This window comes from Pseudoliparis swirei, chromosome 12, assembly GCF_029220125.1.
Source record: "Pseudoliparis swirei isolate HS2019 ecotype Mariana Trench chromosome 12, NWPU_hadal_v1, whole genome shotgun sequence".
NCBI classification, from domain to species: Eukaryota; Metazoa; Chordata; class Actinopteri; order Perciformes; family Liparidae; genus Pseudoliparis; species Pseudoliparis swirei.
Window position 1 is genome coordinate 7475592 of NC_079399.1, and position 23171 is coordinate 7498762.

Sequence of the window (23171 nt, forward strand, 5' to 3'; positions counted from 1 at the left end):
GACAACTATGATCACTTAATGGCATCATTCATTGCTCTTCCTGTTGTTGTTTATTCTCTCCTCTGATTTTAAGCAGCATTTAAATAAAAAAACTATCCCAGGCTCTGGAAAGCAGATTTAAGCTACCCTGTTTAGCATACACGTAACAACTGATTACTAATCCTTTGGCGTTCTTTTGTTCCAAATCCAAGTGCTCTGGCAGTGGAAGAATGTAGTGCAATGCAGTAATAAACTTTCCTGCATGATTTATCTTCTTTGCTCACAGTGGATGTATATACACACCCCAGAATGGCACGAGGCGTTTGTTTCTGTTGCTGCTGCAACATTACACAGGCTTTCTCTGCCAAAGCACCAAAAAAGGAGATAAATACAGAAGGTACTTCATACCTTGGCTGCAGTTTTGCTGGATTTGTCGTGACACATGGGGATGTTTGAATTAGGTTTGTTGTGTTTCCCCCCCCCCCCCGCAGTCCAGCTATGATAAACTAGAGGGGAGTTGAAGAAGGAAAAGTAAAGCAGGTCCTGTCTAATCTGTGTCTGGTTTAATCGGGATAACCATTCGGTGTACTGAGAGAGAGATCTGCATGACTGCACATTGAGTGCTGAACTGTAAGGGGGAGTGGTTGTGATGAAGCGACACATCTTTATTATTGATAGGACTTTCAGGTTGTTCAGTACAAGAATAAAGTGGTTCCTTGAGAAGACAGCTGATAATGATTAATGCATAAATATAGTGACTAAAATGGACTATAATATAGGATACATATATATGTGGCAGCTGGGTGTAGTTGGGGTCAGCTGTGGAGGAGTGGCTCGGGGACAGGTGCCACAAATGGGCCTAATTGGCCAGAGATGTGGGGGATCTGTTTGATTGGCCCTCAGCTATAGAGCGTATTCACGTGACGTCAGAATCTCAATCGCGCCATCTTGGGGTCCCACTTATTAAATGTCAGAAGAAGTTGACCTGGCTATCGTGTCCGCTGTTTGATTATGCGAGAGCCCAGCAACCTCATGTCCTTCTGCATTACCAAAGAAAGATTTCAGCGGTTGGAATTGAATATTTGCAACGCTTTTTTACCTGATTTTACTCGCTCAACACTTTGTGGTTAATTCGCTTGTTACCAGCACATAGCCCGGTCACATTCCTGTAAAACAGTTTTCATTTCCGCTACCGACCATGGGACATTAACAACTATTTCTGCGTTATACTTGTTGTGGAAATACCACAAATGTCGGAACATCAAGCGCCCCGTGTCTGGGTTCATACGATGATCCGTAGTCGCACAGCTCCGCCTCCAGGACGAGTATGAAGCCGCTTCCAGCGCTCCTTCAGGACCAGCAGTGACTGTTTGGCTGGCCGTGCTGAGTGCTGTTCCCATGGAGCCAGTGTTTTATTTTACCTTGAAATGAATCACAGAGTAAAGGCAGACATCACCCGACGGAGTTGCCATGCTCATGGCTTCCTCCCAAGTTTCCATCCACAGTTCCTTTTGCGCAAGTGAAACATTGATTTTCGCTCGACGAAAAAAGCAAAAAGAGATTATTGACGAGAGTGTGTCAATGGAAACGTGCCCACAACCCGATGTATCAACAGAAACACATGAGAACAGTCGTAACGCTCATATGCCGAGTGAAGCCGAAGTAGATGCATGACAAGTTGAAGTAATAGCCTCTTGTTGAGCTGATAAACCCATATTCTGAATCATTAGTCCCACATCCAACAATGAGGCACAGTACCATAATCACAAGGCACACCGCTTTGAACTGAAATCGTGTCTCCTTCAGGATATAATGGTCATTTCTACGGGAAGAGCGGCATACAAACAAGCAAAACAATGCCGTGGTGGGACCCCAACATGGCCGCCAAAGGTTGTTGTGGTCACGTGAGTGAATACGCTCTATATAAGCTGGAGGGGAGATGGCGAGAGTGGTGAAGAGCAGGGAAGAGGCACAGTCTGCGGCAATAAAGTATGTTCTGAAATACGACCTCGGTGTTTGCGAGTCCTTTGGCGCTTTGGGGGGAAACCTACTGGTGACGGCATGAAACCTGTCACAATATTGATTTGAATATTCACACGACCCAAAGAAGGGTGACTAATTCTGTATCTGCTCCGACACCTGTTGTTTAATTGTGCACCCTATTGGAGAGATCTACCAGTATCCTCCTTTATGGGGGAATTATTGTTGTTCTAATCTACCCTGAGAACCTGGCTAATCCCATCTTGCATCTTGATGTTTCACAGCTAATGCCAAGAAACTGCTGAGCCAGAGAGACTCAGCAGCACCTTGACTAAGCAGTGTTGCTAAGTTTCTTCCCTTCACACACATGCAGCTCTATTGAAACTGCTAAGTGCATTAGGGTTTTGGCCTTTTGGGTCTTATGCCTTTTACTCGACAACAAAGCCTCGAGTTGACCTGATCTGCTTCCACATGGACATTATGCTTACTCATTGCGTTTCCAGTGTATGACAAGCTGTTGTAGTTGTACTTTGTTAAATACTGCATGTTGTTGTTGGTCTGCTAAAGCCTCAGACCTATTGCTCTTATTGTTATTCCATTTCCAGTTTAAGTCAACCTTAAGACATCATTATGGTTTTGTGGTACGGAATCCACAAGCAAAATCCAACGTCATGATGCAACAACAAGGAGAAATAGTCCAACATTAGCAGAGCTACCAACTATCACGGTTTCGCCGTGTGACACACGCTTTTTCATGTTTTCACACGCTCTCACGCCACACAACCAAATCTCACGGCAAAAGAAATTCTGATTTTGGGCCGAGGCGCGTTGGTTTCTTTTCAAACTCCGCGACGATAGATGGCGCTAAGGAGCGCATCTATAAACCTATTCGCTGCATAGACATCCTGTTTACCCCAAAGAGTCCCGAAGACAGCAACAGAAGAAGAGTTTCAAACAGACACAACGAGCAGACTACGGTGTGTTAATGCAGGGCTCTCAAGTGTCACGCATTGAGCGTGAGACTCACGCATTTCGGTCTTACGTCACGCACTCCCGCCACACATCGTATTTCTCACGCTGAAAAAACTCTCGGCTATTTAATGTTTTAATGTGCCGCAGCACGCCAACATGAGCTGGCCGCGCTGCCCTCACCGTGGAGGAATCAAGCGCTCCCCTGGAGGTCTGCTGCGAGGTGCCACTTATCAGCCAATCAAAAAAAAGAAATGGGCTACGCAATAGCCAATCAGAAAAAAACTTATCTGTTGTATCTGGGTAAGATTTAATCCAGCAACCAATGAAAATAAAGCATCCTGGATAGATATGTCACTCTTGCCTGTCTTCAAAACTTAAGAGCCCTGTTAATGACATGTGGTTCAATTAAGTTCTCACTCTCTTAAACTTTACATCTTGAAATAATTCATTGTGTTTGTGCGTGTGATTTTGTGAGGTGATGTAAACTCAGCTGTCATAACAAGCAGCAGGAGAGCACCTTGTTAACCTCTTGGTAGACTGCATGCTCAAATCATCAGAGCATTGTTTGTTAAGGCTGCCCACATAGCATTTATCACTTTATTTGCAGGCCTAGGAAAAGGACCCTCTCAACATTTTTCCAAACAGCTCTTTGAACAAGTAAGATGTATAATAAAGAATTTAACATAAAGACAGGACATTTGTGCAATAGAATTAGGCATGTTTTTGTAAATGAGAGTAGAGTTATAAAAAAGCATTTAAATTATTTAAGGTAGCAAAGATGCCTCGTAAAAGACCTTTGCCAGGCCAGAATGTAGGATACAACATGGGTACAACATGGGTACAACATGGGGACAACATGGGTACAACGCCACATTAATTCAAATGTCCTGATATTTGAGCCACCAATGTGTGGCTGCGTGCGCGGCAACATTTTGGTCACCCCCGACAAAATCTCACTCCAAGGTTTTTTGAAAAGTTGGCAGCTCTGCATTAGTGTTTTGGCATGCTGTGAACCCCGCGTTTTGACTGAACAGGTAGTGCCGATATCCAATTTTAGAAGTAAATATAATACATAGCCTACATAGGCCTACAAAAACGTCAAATTTCACTGTGTTCAACATTCCCCTCAGCCTCAGCTAAACTGTGTGCTCATCAGCTAATGCTAGCATGACATGCGAAACGAAGATGTTAAACATGCTAAATTGAACACAGCTGCTAAACATTAGCATGTTAGCATTGTCTTTGTCAGCATGCTAGCCCAGGGGCATGGCTGTAGAATATCTTGTTTATAGGTACGGTCAGAAATGAATTAATATCCAATTCAATTATGCAAAAGAAAGTTGGCACCCGGTAACTTTTGTCATATTACCCTCAAACATCTTGAATAAAATGAACCATCAATATGTGAATTTAATTTCCAGTGTCGTTAGTGTACCAATGTTTTACCCTTTGGCCAATCTATTCAAACTGGACTGATGTAATGTTTGTCTCGGTAAGGCCTACTGTCAGAACAATTGCGAACGAAACATAATATAGCCCAGGCAGTGAGTATGAAGGCTATTCAACTTTTCATTTACAAGAAAGATTGCACAGATTGAGGCACACTGAATGACCGTGAGTAAGACTATCAATTAGTCAGGGTTGACCTCAGCGCTCCTCAGGATTTATTTAAGAGTCAGAATATGACCCCAAAGGATAAAAATGGCCTCAAAGTAGTTGAGTTTGGGGTCAACATCCCAAACGTACTGCTTTGTCTGTTCCCCTGTTAAACAATAACAATGGAGTTATCTCCGTCCTGCTGTCTGAGATACTCACCCTCGTTTTTCAGGTTGACTCTCCCTCTCTCTCTTTCTCTGAACAGTATTCATATTATCTTTTAAGTTTTTGTTTGCGATCAAGGAACTAGAAGCGCAAAAAAGAAAGGCAGAAGACCGAGCAGTGACCTTGGTGTTGATGAGGAAGTCTTATCTGCGTTAGATAATGGGGTGGCTTTTTTAAGAACATCTCACACTCTCCTTCCCCTCATTTCACTACTCTTTGATCCTCATATGACACACCAAGGAGAGATGGTAGAGGACAGGGTGATGCAAGAAAAGGGGTCAACAGGAAAGAGGAGTCATATCGTTAATAACACAGCAGAACAATGCAAGACAGCAGCTTTATATACCAGTTTTGAAAAGCATATGACAAATGTTGTCAGATTGCAAGGATGAGCAAATCATTTATAAAATGTCTTTCAAATCATGTTTCTAACCGCTGTACCTCTCCGTCAATGCTGTTTTGTCTACTCTTGTACAAAGGGACTTTATGTAGAACTTTTTATGATCTATTATGCATTTGTTTATCATTGTGCTTATTTGCGGTACACTCGCTGCTGCGAGTGATGTGTTTATGAGAATGTTCACAATAAGAGCGTTGCATCTTCATCCTACAGAACGGTATTTTATGGCTGCAGGTCATCTGTCCCAGAGTAAAAGGCAACTCTTACGGTAAAGGCCTTTACGTAACTCTGTCAATGACTAAGACACTGTTGTTGTTGTACATCTTTACATGATGATGTGTACAGAACACAGGCAAAGAGCAGATAGATAGATAGATAGATAGATAGATAGAAGAGGTTAGTGAGAAGGAGGCAGAAGGAAGGGGTCGGGTGAAGTCTGGTAATCGTGTGTAATGTTTTTACTTCTTGATTTATGGGTCTTTGTGGCTGATGTCTACATTCTGGCTGTAGTATGAGAATGTCCCTGTATTATATTGCATCCTGAGTTTATGAGGTGAAAGGTCACATCTTATGGGACAGGCCTTATGCAACCGAACTAATTAGCAGCTCCACTGTTGTCTTAAAGGGTCACAACAGAAAACCAGGTCAAAGGGGAGGGAAAGGAGTTAAGAGAAAGGGTCTGGAGATAAACATATAGTGTGAGTATGTGTTATACTTCCTTTGCACATATTCTTGCCCATTGAAGTAATACATGGTACTTTCTCTGGAAGGTTCAGGAAAAGGCCATACATTAAAGAATAATTTGAATGATTAACATGTACAGTTCAGCCTAATGAAGAGCAGTTTATGGGACTGTACATACATAACTATGAGAGGAACATTGTTTATGGCCTACACATGGATACATCCACTTTGTCCCAGACTTCATTTTGGTAATAAATATGTAAATATGTATGTACTTTACATATTCATACACATGTATTTTCAATTCAAGAAATAGCTGCATTAGTATGCAAGATATAAATCATATATAGTCATTTAAATGTAAAATAAATAATTGGTGGAAGCAAAGTCAAACATAGATCAGACAGATATGAAAGTGGGATCTGTCTTTTTTTTAATGTTGTTTGGGCAAAATGGTACAGTACCAATTGGATTTCACAGTGGACAAAGATAGCAGTAGTCCTTACACACACACCAACACACACACACACACCCCCACACACACACATGCATGTGACTGCATGGTATCATATTGTGTTTGACTCTCTGCAATTAGTTCGATGTGTTCTGTCTATACTGAGCTATAATTATAGTCAAGGGAGCAACCTTTTTTTACACAGGAAACATTTTTTTGCAGAGTTGCAAGTTTTGAACTCTAACTCACAGGCATTCGCACAATCTCCATCACACACATTTCCCCATGCCAAGTTGTGGTAATGGAGAGGCCACGAGAGCAGCGGCCACCGAGAGAGGCCTTGATGAGACTCATTTGAAATGGCTGCAGTCACTGAACCTGTCCGCCCTGTTTGCCAAGGACACCATTTGCCTTATATAACATGTTGGGTTCACTGACTAATCCACCTACAGTGTGCAATGTGGTTTCCTCAAGATGTGTACCTTGATCTCAGCTGCCATTGTCCCTTGTATCTTACATTTCCTCCCTCACCTTCTCCTCCTGTCAGTGTGTGATTGAAGGCTATTTTTTCCCATGATATGTGTTCCATCATGTCACACGCTAAATGATTGAGGAGAGGCGTTTGTGATGAAAAGTCCTCCGGAGGTCGTGTCAGTGTGCAGCTGTCACGCGAGAGGAGATGTCTCCCAAAGCTGAGAACTTACTCACCGCCTCCTGTGCAAATGTGTCCCTCAGCCATTTTACTCATAAAGTAAAGGTGATGACTCAATCTGTGGCAGTTTGTCAGCTAGTCGCAAATGTTGCTTTTATTCCATAAATAGTACTATTGCACACAAAAAAACACCTTCACTCATCTTCGTTTTCAGGTCAGAAAGTGGAAGATGCTGGCTCGCCATCACGGCGACGGTGTCGGCAAGAAGGAAGCCGAGTCAGACGTCCACCTGGGTGGTTGCCCGTCCTGGGGGGTCCACGCCTCGCCCTTTCAGGGCAGCCCTGTCATGCTGGAGTGCTCCGTCTGCAGTGGGCCCTACATCAGCTACGCCCTGGAGGAAACCTGGCAGCCACGTCAACGCACACAGGTAAGTTAGCCAGCAGCTAATTCAATCACTGGGAGCGAACACTCACTTTTTACGGTAATCAGTGGATCCCAAAGCAGGGGACCTCCGCATGTCCGTGATGGAAGTTTTAAGGCAACCCGTAGTCTTGTTTACATTGTGTTTTCTTGTTTGAGAAAGGATTTTCGTAGGACTTGAAGTTTGAAGTAACTTAACGGTGCTCATTATGAAGTTTAGAGCACATCTGTGCCGCCACATGGCATTTCTTCAATGTTGTACAATCACTTTTAGTACCGACCAAAACTGTGAATTGGTATTCAACAGAACACGACCCACCTTTGTAACAGAGCCTGCAGTTGGGATAGTTCAGAGACATGTTTTAAATAAGCCGGGACCAGCAGCATTTGGTCTAAACAAACAAACAAAAAACAATCTGAGAAATCATTGGCAGTTTAATGGCTTAATAACAATGGATTTCCATGGCAATGCAAACTATAACATGAGAGTAAGTGATATAGAAAGCCAATAGTTAATATAAATACTTGAGTAATGCAAGAACACTGGAATTAATCAAACAGGGCCCCATTTTTTCCCTCTTGTCATTTACATTTTATTCCCTTGAGTTTTAGCTCATAAACCAAGGACAGGGAACTTACTAAGTCAATTAATGATCAAAGTAAAATATCTCCTCTCTTCTATGATAAATGTGCTTTATTGATGATTCACAGTTAAGTCATACAAGCCTCTACTTATCCATGACCCTCATATGGTCAACAACACTATTCTCTCTCTCTCTGTCTCTTTTTGAAAACACAAGTCTGCAATTAAATATGAAGAAACAGAAAGGCTAGATTTACCGTCACTATGGATACGACTACATCAGATCTCTATCCTGACTCAATAAACAACCCCAAAGAGAGGAAAAGAGCCCGAGATGACAGCAAAAATGGAAGAAAATATGTCTAACTAGAACAGGCACTCGGTAGAGCGCATACCTTCGCATATCACAAGATTGGGCATTGAATTATTAACATTTTGGCATTAGTTTTATGCCAATTGGATAAAAATTGACCACGCTATGGTAAAAAGAAGATGTTGACCTTTTCATGACCTTGACCCGATGGATCCCAAAATCTAATCAAATGGTCCCCGGATAATAACCAATCATCCCACCAAATTTCATGCGAATCGGTTTAATACTTTTTTAGTTATGCGAGTAACACGCATACAAATAAATAAATTAAATAAATAAATAAATACACGGCGATCAAAACATAACCTTCCGCATTTTCAATGCGAAGGTAAACATGGCTGCTGTCAGCTATATTGAGACTTCCATGGATGTGAAGTGAGCTGGTCATCTGCATGCAGGCAGATTGTTGAAAGCTTTCACCTCTGAATGGATAAACAACGCACTCTCATGCCTAAACACACGCACACACATGCCTCAGCTTGTCTTTCGCTCTCTGAAAACAACAGAGGGAGAATACTGAGTTTTCATAGCTGCAACGTGGAATAGCAAACTCTAGGCTAAGACTATATGTATATGTAATACTGGCAAAGCAAAGTGGACAGCAAAGTCCATTAGTGACGACAACATCAGGAACAACTCATATCTGACACGGGTCCAAACACTCTGTTAATGTAAGTGGAAAGTAAAAGTGAGACAGATGTATACGTAGTTGTCGTTGAGACCTTTGTTTATGAGGGTTTTTTTTGCACATTTCTGAGTCAGTCATATTGACAATTATAATCAAAACAGTCAAACAAAAGTACATACCCACGACTTCACATCCACTGGTGGGAAATAACTACATAGACTTTATTATGTACTAGACTAGAGAAGAAGAAAAAAAGCAATAACCTGACAGATTGTTTCATTTTGATAATGGTTTGCGGTCGAAAATATTCAATATTTCACAGTAAAAGAAAAAAGACTTTGAATGTTTTCAATGACTTTTACTTTTTAAACTTTATGGACATTTTTGCTGACATTACCCTTGTACTTAAGATTTTGAATCCAGGACTTTTACTTGTAATGGAGTATTATAACATTCATTTGTGGGATTACTTGAGTAATCACCACTGTCCACACGTTGTCTTTGTGAGATTAAGAGATACATTTAAAGCTCTGTGATGTCTCAATATGCAGTTTGAAGATATGTTGCTCAGTGAACTTAGCTCACAAGATCGAGAAGCAGTTCATCTTCTTTTCATCCTGGCGTTCGGTCTCACTGAAGCACAATAATGCAGTGTCGTCATTTTGTTAGAGCAGAGGCTTCTCACCGCTTTCAGCACCGGACTCAAGTGATTTAATGCAGTCTCACCCTGGAAACACAGCCTCATTAAAACACGTCATGTGGGGAACCAAATAAAAACTGGGACACCAACGAAGTGTGGATGTGAACCAGTAGTTAGAAAAGTGTTACATTTCTTAGAGTCACGCTTTCCAAGAGCTTATGAGCATCTTAGATCGGTGATTTCTGTGTGCGCCCCCCTCTTCACAGGCTACATGTGTTTGTTTGTTTCTTCAGTTGTGACCAGTTTAACCGGCCATCTTTTTTTCGAGTGGTTGACAAGACGAAGAACAATAATAGTTTTGAGCAAAACACCCTTTTTTTATTCATGCTATCCTATCCAATCCCATTTGACTTCCCTGTTGGGTTCTCAACCTCCAGATTGGGATTCACTGACGTAGTTCGTCGCGTGGCCAGCTTTTTTTTTTTATTCATCTAATGAGGACATTTCAGGCCTAAGGGCTGTACAGTTAACACAATGGGTAAAACGGCTTTTACCATTCAACTGAATTCAAACCAGAACATATCCATAACCGGATTTGCAGGGCCATACACAACAAAGTCAGAGGGTTGCCCGACGTGTTAGGTTAGTTGTTAATAAATATGCATTATAGACTTTGGGATAATTATTTAAAGCCTACATGGAACTGAATCCACAGTCTTAATATCAAATTGTTATGTGGGTGTGTCATTCACTAAATATATACATTTATGTGCATTTCTTTCTCTTATTTACTATAACGCTGTATTTCTCCCGCAGGCGATGGACCTGTACTACCACAATGAGTCAGACCCGGACAGCTACTGTTGCCCTGGCGACAACAGTAAGTCTGCAACTAAACCTGTACTTTTGTATTCTTCCACTTCCTCCTGTCTTCTCTTCTTTTCTATCCATCTTTCTCACCTCTCCCATTATCTCTCTCTGTCATCCCTCGCCATCACTCCTGAGTCACTTCTCTTTATTATCTGCAGTTTTTATTTATTTTCTTTACCATCATTTCAAAAATAATCCTCCACCATTCAGCCCGTGTCTATTTTCTTCTTGTTGATTGTTTTCTTTCCGTCCAAACGTGATGGCCGTGGGAACAAAATGATTCATCCTGCGTAACTTTAGCTCCACTCGCCATTCTAATCCAACCTCTGAGCTCCCCGGATAATAATTGTTGTTCATAAACCAAGATTACTACTTTGTTGTTTTGTGGAAACCTGCTTGCAGAGCAAAACAGTAGTTACAAGACATAATACTGAGCGCTGATCATCATCACACGGTTACCTTTCTCACATCTGTTCACAACTATTATCGCTCGCTGCAACAGAACTATGTGTTTGTTTCTGTCCCCGGGTGAGAGTCCAGCGTCGGTTTACAGCCAACATGACTGTAAGTGACAGGTTTTACTTTTCCACCATGCCTCTTATGTGTGCCACAAACAAGAGTCCAAACCAAAGTCCACAATATGTGTGTGTCTCATCCTTAATCAATTAAATGGCTATCTTCACCTTTGCTGGGAATCTAGCGTGCGTTGGAGCTCACCATATACCACCATGTAATAGTTTGCAGATTAAAAAATTAATATTTAACATTTAATTTCAAATGCATTGCAATAACGTTATTTTGCTATTTAATGTAGGAAATAATCCACTCTTGGATTATATGCACAACTTTGTCACGGGCGGTGGAGGAAGTAAAGTAAAAAGTATCAATACTGCAATGTAAAAGTAGTCCTGCATTGAAAAGTTCACCTGAAGATGCTGAATATGATTTTTAGAGCTTTAATCCAGCAGCGAATAAAGATATGGTGGATACATGTTTATCTGAGCAAAGAATGTGGCTATTACTCTGTGTGAGTTGTTATCCGAGCTTTTGCTTTGTTTCCATAGCCCAGCCGGTCACGCGTGTTATTAATGCATTTTATGACATTTTATTACATTTTAGTGCTTTTTAGTGCATTGTAGTGCATATAAGTGTTCCCCACTGCACTTTAATCGCCGCCATCCTGCACTGCTCTCATGGGGCGGTTACAGCTGATAACAACATTTCGGTTGATAATGCCGTCATTGGGGAAGTGTTGTTATTACCTGCATTGAAAATGCGGAAGGTAATGTTTTGATCGCCATTTTTTATTTATTTGTATACGTGTTATTCGCATAAGTAAAAAAGTATTAAACCGAATCGCATACAATTTGGTGGGATGATTGGTTATTATCCGGGGACCATTTGATTAGATTTTGGGATCGATCGGGTCAAAGGTCATGGTCAAGGTCATGAAAAGGTCAACATCTTCTTTTTACCATAGCGCGGTCAATTTATATCCAATTGGCATGCAAATAATGCCAACATGTTCATAATTCAATGCCCAATCTTGTGATATGCGAAGGTATGCGCTCTACCGAGTGCCCATTCTAGTTACTAATGCATTAATGTGGAAGGAGTATTTTACAGTGGATCGAGGTGTAGCTAATTTTCTTATTCCATATGCTGTCGGGTAGTTGAATCTGTAATATTGATATTATTATCATACACAGGAGCATGACATATAAGTGCACTCTGTGCTACTACAATAACACAACTTTGTTGCAGATCTACCTGCTGCCTGCCAGAACAACTCTCAGAGAGACATGTGCCAACAAACCAACCATACCAACACCCATATTCTGATAAAAACATGTTTTACTGGGAGTAGTCTGCCTTTTAATTATGGGAGTTTTCATCACACAGAGGGACATCCGAGCAATTAGCTCAGCTGGCGACAAGTTGTTTCTGTGGCCTCGGCAGTAATGCTGCTGCACCCTGTTGTTCCCAGCTCAGCAATTAGTGACTTTCGGAGCACAAAAAAGTTTGTTGCATATGAGTTATTTACAGTGGTGCAGCGATGTGTATGACAGAAGGAGCAGGAGAGAGCAATGACGGAGTGCCAGGGATGGATATAATAATAATAATTAGAGGGAGTATTGTTCCGGCTGTCCAATTTCACAGAGGAACAAGCACAAACACTGTGCTCTCTCCCCGTGATGTTTCAAAGAGCATATGCTGAGGATAACCTCATGTTAGTACGTTCATTATCTCATTGTATAGTGCTCTTCTCCCTGAAATGCCAACATTTTTAGTTTCTATAACGTAGCCTGGGAGCGGGTGTGTTTTCTCTTTTGTTGTAAGTGATTACAAGATTACATCAACATGGCAGCTCCATCTCCGAAGCTATTGTTTACTCTTTTCTTCCTCATTCGTGACACACTCACCTGTGTCAACCTGCCCTCCATGCAGGCAAATATTCACACCGACACGCAAATGTCCACAAATTGTACTTAATTATCCTTCAAGGCACTCCCAACCCAGAAGATCGTCTGAACATGTTATTTTCTTCCATCAAACCCTGAAGATGTACTGTACTGTATTCAAAGTATCTATCACAACATCCAATAGTCTAATTCCTGCCACTCTTTGCATAAATGCTCTTACTTTTTGGGGCGTCCAGATGGCCTCGGGGTGAAGAACATAAGTTTTGCTACTTCACCTCCTTCTGGACCTTTCTTGTGGATATTTCCCCATCTTTCCACCCCCATAACTTCCTCATCTCTCTATGTCGCTACATAATAATGGACGACAATTACTTCAAAAATATGTATTACTTTCTTAATTTAAGCTTTTCAAACCTAACGGTTCCTTTAAATAGTAATAGAGGAGTCAAATCTCGTTTTATTTATTTATCTATTCATAGTTTTCTGTTGACTTCTACAACGTTTTTACTGGAAAGAACAAAACTCTCATTAAATAAATGAGGAAATATAGACAGACTTCTGAAACAATAGGTAGTTTATGCTGGCAATTGAGAGTTGAATAATTGGTAGTGTGCTGCCAAACAATTGACAGTTCAACCAATTAATTTCTAGGAAATGATTACAAAACTCTGCGGCCTGAAAAAGAGAAAGTGTTACAGAGCGCACACACACACACACACACACACACACACACATAGACCAGCAGTCGTCACCTTTAGCAGACAGCAGCCTGAGAATACCAAATTCCAAACAGTTTGCAGGGCTCTCAAGTGTCACGCATTGAGCGTGATAGTCACGCATTTCGGTCTTAAGTCACGCACTCCCGCCACACATCGTATTTCTCACGCTGAAAAAAACTCTCGGCTATTTAATGTTTTAATGTGCGGAAACATGAGCTGGCCGCGCTGCCCTCACCGTGGAGGAATCAAGCGCTCCCCTGGAGTTCTGCTGTGAGGAGCCACTTATCAGCCAATCAAAAAAAAGAAATGGGCTACACAATAGCCAATCAGAAAAAAAACGTATCTGTTGTATCTGGGTAAGATTTCATCCAGCAACCAATGAAAATAAAGCATCCTGGAATTGCGCGCGACTGATATCCGAAAGTTTCGTTCTGCGAAGGGGGGATGGATATGTCACTCTTGCCTGTCTTCAAAACTTGAGAGCCCTGAGTTTGGTAGCCTAGCTGGCCCAACACTCCGCGCACACAAGCGGCAAAATGAAAGCCCAGCTGTCCTCTCTGAATGGCCGAGACCTCTATGTCATGGTGTCATTTGGTTTCTCCCCACCGAGGTTCATTCACATGCAACTCCAGATCAACCGTAGCCCCAAACATCCTCATCATCCCCGGACATTGGTGGACGAAAGAGATGAAAGGATTTAAGGGCCTGGATGTCATCAGCCTGAATATGGGGATATGTTACTCTTTGTGTCTACTGTATACGTGTGAGTGTGTGAGTGTGTGCTGAGGGAGTGCGTGTTTATACTACAATTCTGATATACCGCACCTCAACCCCTCTGGCAATGCAGCCAAGCCTCTTCCTGTGCTTTCACGAAATGGCAACCTAAGTAAGTGTGTATGTGTGAGTGTCAATGCCGGCTTTGGCATCGATTACCATGCCACTAGTGGGTTACAGAACAGACCAGTGTCTCACATTGAGACACTGAAAAGGCAACAAACACACAGCTTGAGCACTGTGGAGCCTCCTCTTGTTCAGGGCCCAAACAGTCTGATGAAACCAAAATGGGTAGAGGGCCAGATAGGAAAAACCCTGAGTGAACCTCTAGCTCTCTCTCTCTTTCTCTCACGATCGCACCCTAACACTTCTCTCTCATTTCATCCTGGGGTATAACCACAGATGCAGGCTCACATCGCGTCGAAGGTAACGTCTCCTTCGTGGTCTCTTTTCATTTTCGCCTGTCACGTGTATAAGTTGTTTTTACTTGGATGAAAATCCAAAGCAGCTTCTCGTTTGAACCAGATTCCTTCTGTACTTCCGTGTGCAAGTGTTCAAGGTTAAAACTTTACTTATTATTATTTCAGGAAGCAATATGTGATTCATGAGATTGCGCTTGTTTTCCACCATGGACTGCTAACCGTAGCGTTCAGTTGTGAGATATTGTAGATTAAATAAATGTATGAACGTTGAAGGGCGGCAACGTGTGCTGTCTCAAGGAGAAATCTTAATGTTCGAACAAACGGCTCCAAGTTTCTTTTTAGTGCAGTGAGGGAGAGGTGTGTTAGTCATCTTGTGGGAATTTAGGATGTACATGATGTGCCCTTTCTCCATCTTCCTCCCTCTCTCTGTTTTAGAGTGTGAGTGTGTGTGTGTGTGTGTGCGTGCATGTTCTGTCAGTCTATCAGCAGTGTGTGTGTGTGAGTGTGCGTCAAGTGGCTATGGGGGACAGATTAATAATAGATTTGACCTGAGTTTGGGAAGAAGCAGAGACAGCAGTATAAAGTTGAGGCTATATTTAAAAACTGCTGAGTCACACATGCACAATGAACACAATAATGTTCTGGGTCAGGAGATAAATATGTATCGCTCACTCACTCACTCACTCACTCACTCACTCACTCACAGCTTTATTGCTGATTCTTAGTAATTTGTCCTTAATTGCTAATTGTCTCTAATCTCTATTCATCTCGTTGTTGGTTGAGAGATATTTGTCTCATCCTCTCTTCTCTGCTTATTTTTTGTCTGATCCACATTTCCAAGGTGTTTTCGTAACTGCATAACCTGGGCAGATACTTTCAGCGCTTTGCCACTGATGTCCTTGCATCTATATTTCTCAATAAGACACAAATCTTCAAACATTATCCAGAGAAAACTTCCCGCGTCATGCACCTGCACAACATAGTCGGGACATCAATGCATTAACAGTTCATTAATATGGCTTCAACTTGTTGGCAGCTCCCAAACTTTGAATTAAAGGGAACTCAGTGAATTTCTAAATCCAGGTTAACTTTTAATTCAGAGCTCTGCAGGCGAATGACCTCAGCTAGCAGGCTGGAGTGGAAAAAAACTGGCAAAAAAAAAGAAAAGAATTCAAGTAAACCAAATGTTTGCATTCGACTTTGAACTTTCAGCTATGATGTTTGCCTTTATGTGTTATTTTAAGGTCACAAATAAGGACAGGTGGAGATTCAAGTGATATGCAGATGTGTGAGGAGGCGCTAAATTAGAAAAATAAAGAACTAATGATTAGTGAAATGGTTAAAAGGTGTTCATAATCATGCGGATTGATTCTATTTCCAGCCTAACTAATATTTACATCAGTGTCCTGTGTCAATACCTTTCTATCCATTTCTTTGCAGGGGAAAGCAGCGATAGATATGAATCAATAAATGCATTATGTGCTTGTGTAATCGTGTATTAAATAGAAGCCGGGTTTATATTCCCAATGGTCGAAACTAGAAAGTAGGAGCTTATGAGGAGCATTTGAAGGCAGCACGTGCCCCGCCCCCCCGAGGGAAACTCATTCAGCCTCGCAAAGAGTCCGGTGGAAGGAAACAGAGGCGGGGCGTCTCCGCCCTGAAAAGAGGGCAGGAAAAAAAAATTCTCTAAGAGGAGGAATGCGCTGAAGTTCAATTACCTGCCTGCCGAGGAACCTTACAGCCGCTCGAGTTGTTGCGATTCGGAAAATTAAGCCTTCTTATGAAAGACAAAACCACCGCCTTGACGTGTAAGTAGGCTGCATCTTCATTTTAAACCGACCGATGCGGTTCCCCACTCGGGAAAAAAAAAAAAAGTCTCTAGAATGTTCCCATGAGAGCGATAACTGCAGGTCTATAAAGACGTAGCTATATGGTGTTTTTTCAGTTCCACGCACATATTGTGTTTTCACATTTCTCTTTTTAAGGGTAAAGCTAAAGCTCCCTGACCTACTTTCTGTGTCTGTGTCGTCTGTGGTTTGGAAGGCAGCACTGGCAGACATACATAGAGAGGAGGGCGAGGAGGGGGGGGGTCATTCACCCCATAATCCCCTGAACTAGATTTATGATGCTGTTATGTATGGAAAAGTCTCCTGATATGGGGAATCTGTTAAGTGCCAGATAACTTTTTGCAACTTGTTGTTGAGCTCTTGGCGCTGCCGGCGGTGAAATGAGAAGTCCCTCAGGTCTGAAAGGTGCGTTTGTGTTCTCTGGGAAACTGTATGGTTAAATGTTGCTGCAAGTGGTGTTTTCTTTTTGGCCATTAAGGAACCGGCGAATGTTTATGCAATAATAGTCACAGCTGATTGTGTGTATTGTTGCAACTCTACTGTTGTTCTATAAACAGTTTTTTGGGGAGTTGTTACAATGGCCATTTATTATATTTCTGTCTATTATCCCAAAACTTTTTTTTTAAAGCAATGGCCTTTCTTATTTGATAGCTCGCATACTTTCATTCAACTCAGGCATGAGGGTACAACTTGATCTAGAGGTGCATCACATAACTACACAGCGGAGCTCGTCTGCTTTTCTGTGAGACAGCACACAAAACACAAGAAAGTCCTTCTGATCATCACATGTGTGTCTTCACTGCTTCTGAGGGGCAGGTCGAAACAGATCGTGGGTCTGAGCTGCCTTTTTTCTTTCTTCTTTTCTTCCCCCAACTGAGTTGCATGCATTCAAACGTTTCTCAGTCTGTACTTTTCCACGACCTAGTCTTTTATTTTCTATTCTTGTCCCGGGGGAACCTGCGTCACTCCCGGGCCGTTTAAACTGAGCAGCGGCCAAGTGGTGGAGCCGATAGGCCGAGTTAAGGAGATGATGTGTACAAGGCAACATTGCAATCTCAAAGGAGTTAGACGTGGAACATGGCTATATGTTACAAGCAGGAGCTTTAGAACTATTCCATTTCATGTTCACATTTGGTACAGTTTATTCCGTGGGGTCGCCATATGCTGCACACATCTGGATGTCATTATACGTACATAGGATTTGTTTGCGCATCTTTTCTGTAACTACACATGTTGTTCAGACTGCGTGACGCGTGGGATGTTACGCAAACGTGCCATGGTGTTTCGTTTCCACGGGTTTTCAGTGCGTCGTGGGGAATAACTTGTGTGTTTTATTCGCGAGGCGCGGCTATGACGCGGCAGAAGCGCAACGGCTTCCTATTGGCCGAGCGTAGGATCGATCACCTTCTCACGATCCATTCTGCTGAAAGAAATGTTTGCAGAGGATCACGCCCACCAGGGGTGTGTGGGCGTGGGCGTGTGGAGCAGCTCCTCCCTATAGCCTCTTATAAAGCAACGAGCCAAAGGCACCATAGTTATATTTTAGTTTTGAGGCTAAGCTGCCGTCCACCTCCTCACACCATGACCCTCCAAACAGAGAAGTCTGTCCTCACTTACTCGAAATCTAAAGGGATCGTGGCATTAGTCACCGGTATGGAATAACAACGATTTAAAGCCGATTTATCAATGGACTACTTTTTTTGTTTTTTATTTCAAAATCTAAACATTCTTTTCTTTTCCTTCTTTCTTGTGTTGCAGCTTTTATGAAACAGAGGAAGATGGGTCTGAACGACTTCATTCAGAGACTTGCCACAAACTCCTACGCCTGCAAACAGTGAGTACCGTCGGACTGTTGTTCCGCATTCGCTGGAGGACAAAATATTGAGAGACGCAACAAGAAATGCCGGTTATTTGTCCTTTTTGGAGAAGCTCTGTGACTCAATGTGACTGCCAGAGCGATTCACAGACAACAACAAACAACAGTGTGGATACTTTTGATGCTTTGTTGAATGAACTAATATTTAACTCTTTCTTATTTCAGTCCAGAAGTTCAGTCTATTCTGAACTTGAGTCCTCCTCAGGATGCTGAGCTCATGGACACACACCCCTCTCCTCCTGTAAGTACATTTAGATTAAACAGTCAATTGTGTGCGTCCTCCTTTGTTTACATGTTTACACACTCATATCCTTTGTTTACATGTGCATCACACATTTTGGGGTTAATAATGCGGCTCTAACTTCCTCGTCTTCTCCCCCTCTCTCAGCCTAGTCCGACCCAACAGATCAACCTCGGTCCATCCTCCAACCCTTCAGCCAAACCCAGTGACTTCCACTTCCTGAAGGTGATCGGCAAGGGGAGCTTCGGCAAAGTCCTGCTGGCACGCCACCGTGCAGATGACCAATTTTACGCGGTCAAAGTCTTGCAGAAAAAGGCCATCCTCAAGAAGAAGGAGGTACGTGTGTATGCAGTCATGCAACAAGTCCACATGCAACAAAAGGGGTTTGTCTCCTTGTCGACTTCTTTAACAACCCGTGCTTTTTTATGTTCCTCAGGAGAAACACATAATGTCAGAGAGGAATGTGCTGCTGAAGAATGTCAAGCACCCGTTCTTGGTCGGCCTGCACTACTCTTTCCAAACGACGGACAAACTCTACTTTGTCCTGGACTACATCAACGGAGGAGAGGTGAGTTATCCTCATAAGGATGTGAGGGAGAGACGATCGAGGAGCTATTTAAAGAAGAAGATAAAGAGGGACAGAAATTGGGCAGAAGGACATTTTAATGAGGGATATAATTAGAGGAAGAAGGGAAGTTTGAAGAGGAATGATGTAGTGCCAGAATCCGATATTAACATGAGGCAGAAACACAGACAGACAGAGGGGATATCCTGTAATGAGAAGCAGAATAGAAGCAGCCACTCTCTTGTCTTTCTTTCTGTAAAGGAAACTCCTCTCAGGAAATCACGGGGTGGGTTGGGAGAGCGGGAGAGAGACTCTGGGCCAAAATTAGCAGCGCCATTCAGACTCGGTGTGTGTCTAATCCAGCTAATTTCCTGCGATTGTTGGACAAGCTCAGACGGTGCCGATTAAATATGGGCCTCACATTTACTCTCCTTCTCCCCTTTCTCTTTTCTCCCCCCTGTATCATCTGCTCTCTCACTCCACCTCTGGCCCTCGTCCCATCTGTCTTCCCCTGTCAAACTTTTTAAGCCTTCCTGCCTCTTTAGTCCCGTCCGGTTTCCTCGTTATCTCTGTGTGTGTGTCTTTAAAAAATAAAAAAAATCGACGCTCTTCCAATATTCTTTTTTTTGTGTGCTCGTGCCGCTTTGTTAGATCATCTATAACACAACCGAGACATTTAAAGTGTTGTTGCTAAACATATACATTTATTTATTGTCTTCCAGTTGTTCTACCACCTACAGAGAGAGCGCTGCTTCCTCGAGCCCAGAGCCCGGTTCTACGCGGCAGAGATCGCCAGCTCACTGGGATACCTCCACTCCCTCAACATCGTCTACAGAGACCTGAAGCCAGAGAACATCCTGCTGGACTCGCAGGGTCACATCATTCTGACAGATTTCGGCCTCTGCAAGGAGAACATCGAACCCAAAGGGACCACGTCAACCTTCTGCGGGACGCCGGAGGTAAGGAAACCATTTCCAGTGATTTCAGAATTTGACAGCAGTTATTAATATTTGTTTATGTCGCTGACCACTTGCCCTGTTCTGTCTGCAGTATTTGGCTCCGGAGGTTCTCCACAAGCAGCCGTACGACAGGACGGTGGACTGGTGGTGTTTAGGAGCTGTTCTCTATGAGATGCTCTATGGCCTGGTGAGTAACATTGATTTTCACCTCACAGGATTTCAGAGTAAAGTTACCCCTCCCCCGCTTAATTTGTTCTTAAATGTTAGAAATATTCTCCATAATATGGAGTGATTCTGTACACAGCGGTACAATCGTATCCCATGTGTGTTGCACGTGTTTGCACATGGATCTATGCGTGATTTTAAAATGACGCAGTCAGCAGTGGTCATGTGGTTTTCTTTCTCCTTGTTGTTGCCGAGATGCTAATTGATTTTATTGTCGCCTCTCCCCCCCCCCCCAGCCTCCGTTCTACAGCCGCAACACAGCGGAGATGTACGACAACATCCTGAACATGCCGCTGCAGCTGAAACCCAACATCACCAATGCAGCCAGACACCTGCTCGAGGGCCTGCTTCAGAAGGACCGCACCAAGAGGCTGGGCTGCGCAGACGACTTTGTACGTGCTTGTGTCTGAAATAATCCCTGTTTACATATCACGCGTGTTAAAAGACATCATTTCATTATCCATCTTTTGTGTCTCTTCGCAGATTGAAATTAAGAACCACGTATTCTTCTCCCCCATCAACTGGGATGACCTCAATGCCAAAAAGATCACCCCTCCCTTCAACCCCAATGTGGTACGTTACTTTTTAATACCCGGATAAGTGTCGATTATGGTCGATTTATGATTTTCTACAATAAAGTAGCCAGAGTCTGCAGACTGTGTTGGTCCTCAGTATTCACATGTACACGACTGGATTTGGAGCACGGAACATCCCCGCTGGGAATTCACACATTTCCAGATATGGCGAAGTATTTTACAGCCTGACTAATCCCTACTTGTCTCCCCCCTCCTCTCTCCTTCCTTCCTCCCTCCCAGACGGGACCTAATGACCTGCGGCACTTTGATCCAGAGTTCACAGACGAGCCGGTGCCCAGCTCCATCGGCTGTTCCCCAGACAGCGCGCTCGTTACCGCCAGCATCAAAGAGGCTGCCGAGGCCTTTGTGGGCTTCTCTTACGCCCCGTCGATGGATTCCTACCTATAGGATTTAAACACAGGCCCTTAAATGGACACCAATTCAGACTTACAGGACACGGAATGCGGCCTGTCCATTCACTTGACCCCACCTTACACTTACCATTGGGGCGATAGATACTTCGGAAGCAACGACTCTGAATCTGCAAAGAATTTGAAACGTCTGCACTTGCCATCGTTCCTCCGACTCTCAAAAGACGGAAGACTCGCTGCAAGAGGAAGCCTGCTTTCTTTAGATGACTCTTTGAGCTTGTGATCCTCCATTTTACCCCGAATAACCAAAGCACAATTTCTTCAACTTTTCACAACAAACACACAAACTGCAGCCTTCTATTGCCCGTCTCTTTCCTGATAGTGGAGGTCCTCTGCACACAGCTCAGGCAGCTTAGGAGCCCCCTCGACCCTGACCCGACACACACACACACACACACACACACAACTTCCACTTTCTCTCAGAAGAGGAAGGCTGCACCCCCCCCCCCCTTCCCCTCCCCTCCCTGCACCAGCCCCTAACAAGGATTTAAATCCATATCTATGTGGACAGTGTTTTGAGATTCTGTCACTTCCTTTTTGAGTTTTAATGAGTAGCTTGGAGACGACATTCATTTGGTGCTTTAGTTTCTTCTCATTTACTTTCTTTAAAAAAAGAGAGTTATCTGAAGCTGAATGTTACAAAGGGGGAGCTTTTATTTATTTTCTGAAATGTGCCTTTTTATTTTTTTCTTCCTCTCCATCCGATCTCACAACTTTTGGGTTTGTCAGCGTCAACCTTAAAGTTGACTTTTTACATTTTTTAAAAGTTACCATAGAGGAACAGTGTAGCACCAAATCAACACACCGGCTGCAGCAATAACGTGAGACGTGGGGAACTCAAACCCCGTCTCATATCTTCATTTGCACATGAAACAATTATGGCGATAGCGAGAGAGAGAGAGAGAGAGAGAGAGCACAGCTGCTAGGTGACAAAGAGGGTGATCTGTTCAGGAGTGTTTGTGTCGTTCTGCTTGACCCCTCGTGTCGTCTTCCATTCATAATTTAACGGCGGCTGACGATGTCGAAAACTGAACATTCCATTTTAATATTGCTGTAATGCAGTTTGACGGTATTTAAGTTTGTTTGTATATTTGAGTTGTGTACTAGTTTTAATGTATATTATTGAACAAAAAATTACTTGAGGTATGCCTAAATATATATGTACATATATATATGTAACAATTCATGTCAAATGTACTGTACATTGTAAAATTGTTTCAGATTTGTGACCATGTCTGGTTTGCAATAAAAGTTTAACTTTATTACAGCTTAGAACCAGGATTGTAATCATTTATCAATTGATTTTATTGAGTCATACATATTTATATTATATATATATATTTTTTTATATATATTATATATATACTGTATATATTTTTTTATGTATATATATATATAAATAAAACCTTTACAAAATTCTGAGTCCAAAGAAAAAAAGCACATCAAAGCATTTTTAACTTTATTACAGCTTAGAACCTGGTTTGTAATCATGTATCAATTGATTTTATTGATTCATATATATTTTTATATATAGAACCTTTTACAAAATTCTGAGTTCATAGAAAATAAGCACATGAAAGCATTTTTAAGTTACTGAGTAAACTAGAGAATGATCTGGTTACCATTAACTTTCCTATTTAGGAAGGAGCTTTACTGGC

The 23171-nt window shown here is 42.4% G+C and overlaps 1 protein-coding gene across 5 annotated transcripts in view; it reads left to right on the top strand.

Moving 5' to 3' along the window:
- sgk1 (serum/glucocorticoid regulated kinase 1) overlaps window positions 1-22775 on the top strand; it is a 31742-nt gene extending 8967 nt beyond the window's left edge. For 2 of the 5 annotated variants that reach the window (XM_056428395.1, XM_056428397.1), the window contains 11 exons: window positions 7157-7369; window positions 10403-10466; window positions 18400-18475; window positions 18683-18758; window positions 18906-19094; window positions 19195-19326; window positions 20046-20282; window positions 20374-20469; window positions 20744-20899; window positions 20991-21080; window positions 21323-22775. In XM_056428395.1, coding sequence (XP_056284370.1) covers window positions 7157-7369; window positions 10403-10466; window positions 18400-18475; window positions 18683-18758; window positions 18906-19094; window positions 19195-19326; window positions 20046-20282; window positions 20374-20469; window positions 20744-20899; window positions 20991-21080; window positions 21323-21490 — 1497 coding nt within the window. In that variant the 3' untranslated portion in view covers window positions 21491-22775. Of the gene's footprint in view, window positions 1-7156; window positions 7370-10402; window positions 10467-16485; window positions 16603-16630; window positions 17047-17077; window positions 18293-18399; window positions 18476-18682; window positions 18759-18905; window positions 19095-19194; window positions 19327-20045; window positions 20283-20373; window positions 20470-20743; window positions 20900-20990; window positions 21081-21322 lie in introns of those variants that run through there. The other 3 variants (XM_056428398.1, XM_056428399.1, XM_056428396.1) reach the window with 3 other exon arrangements.
- The last annotated feature ends 396 nt before the right edge of the window (window positions 22776-23171 follow it).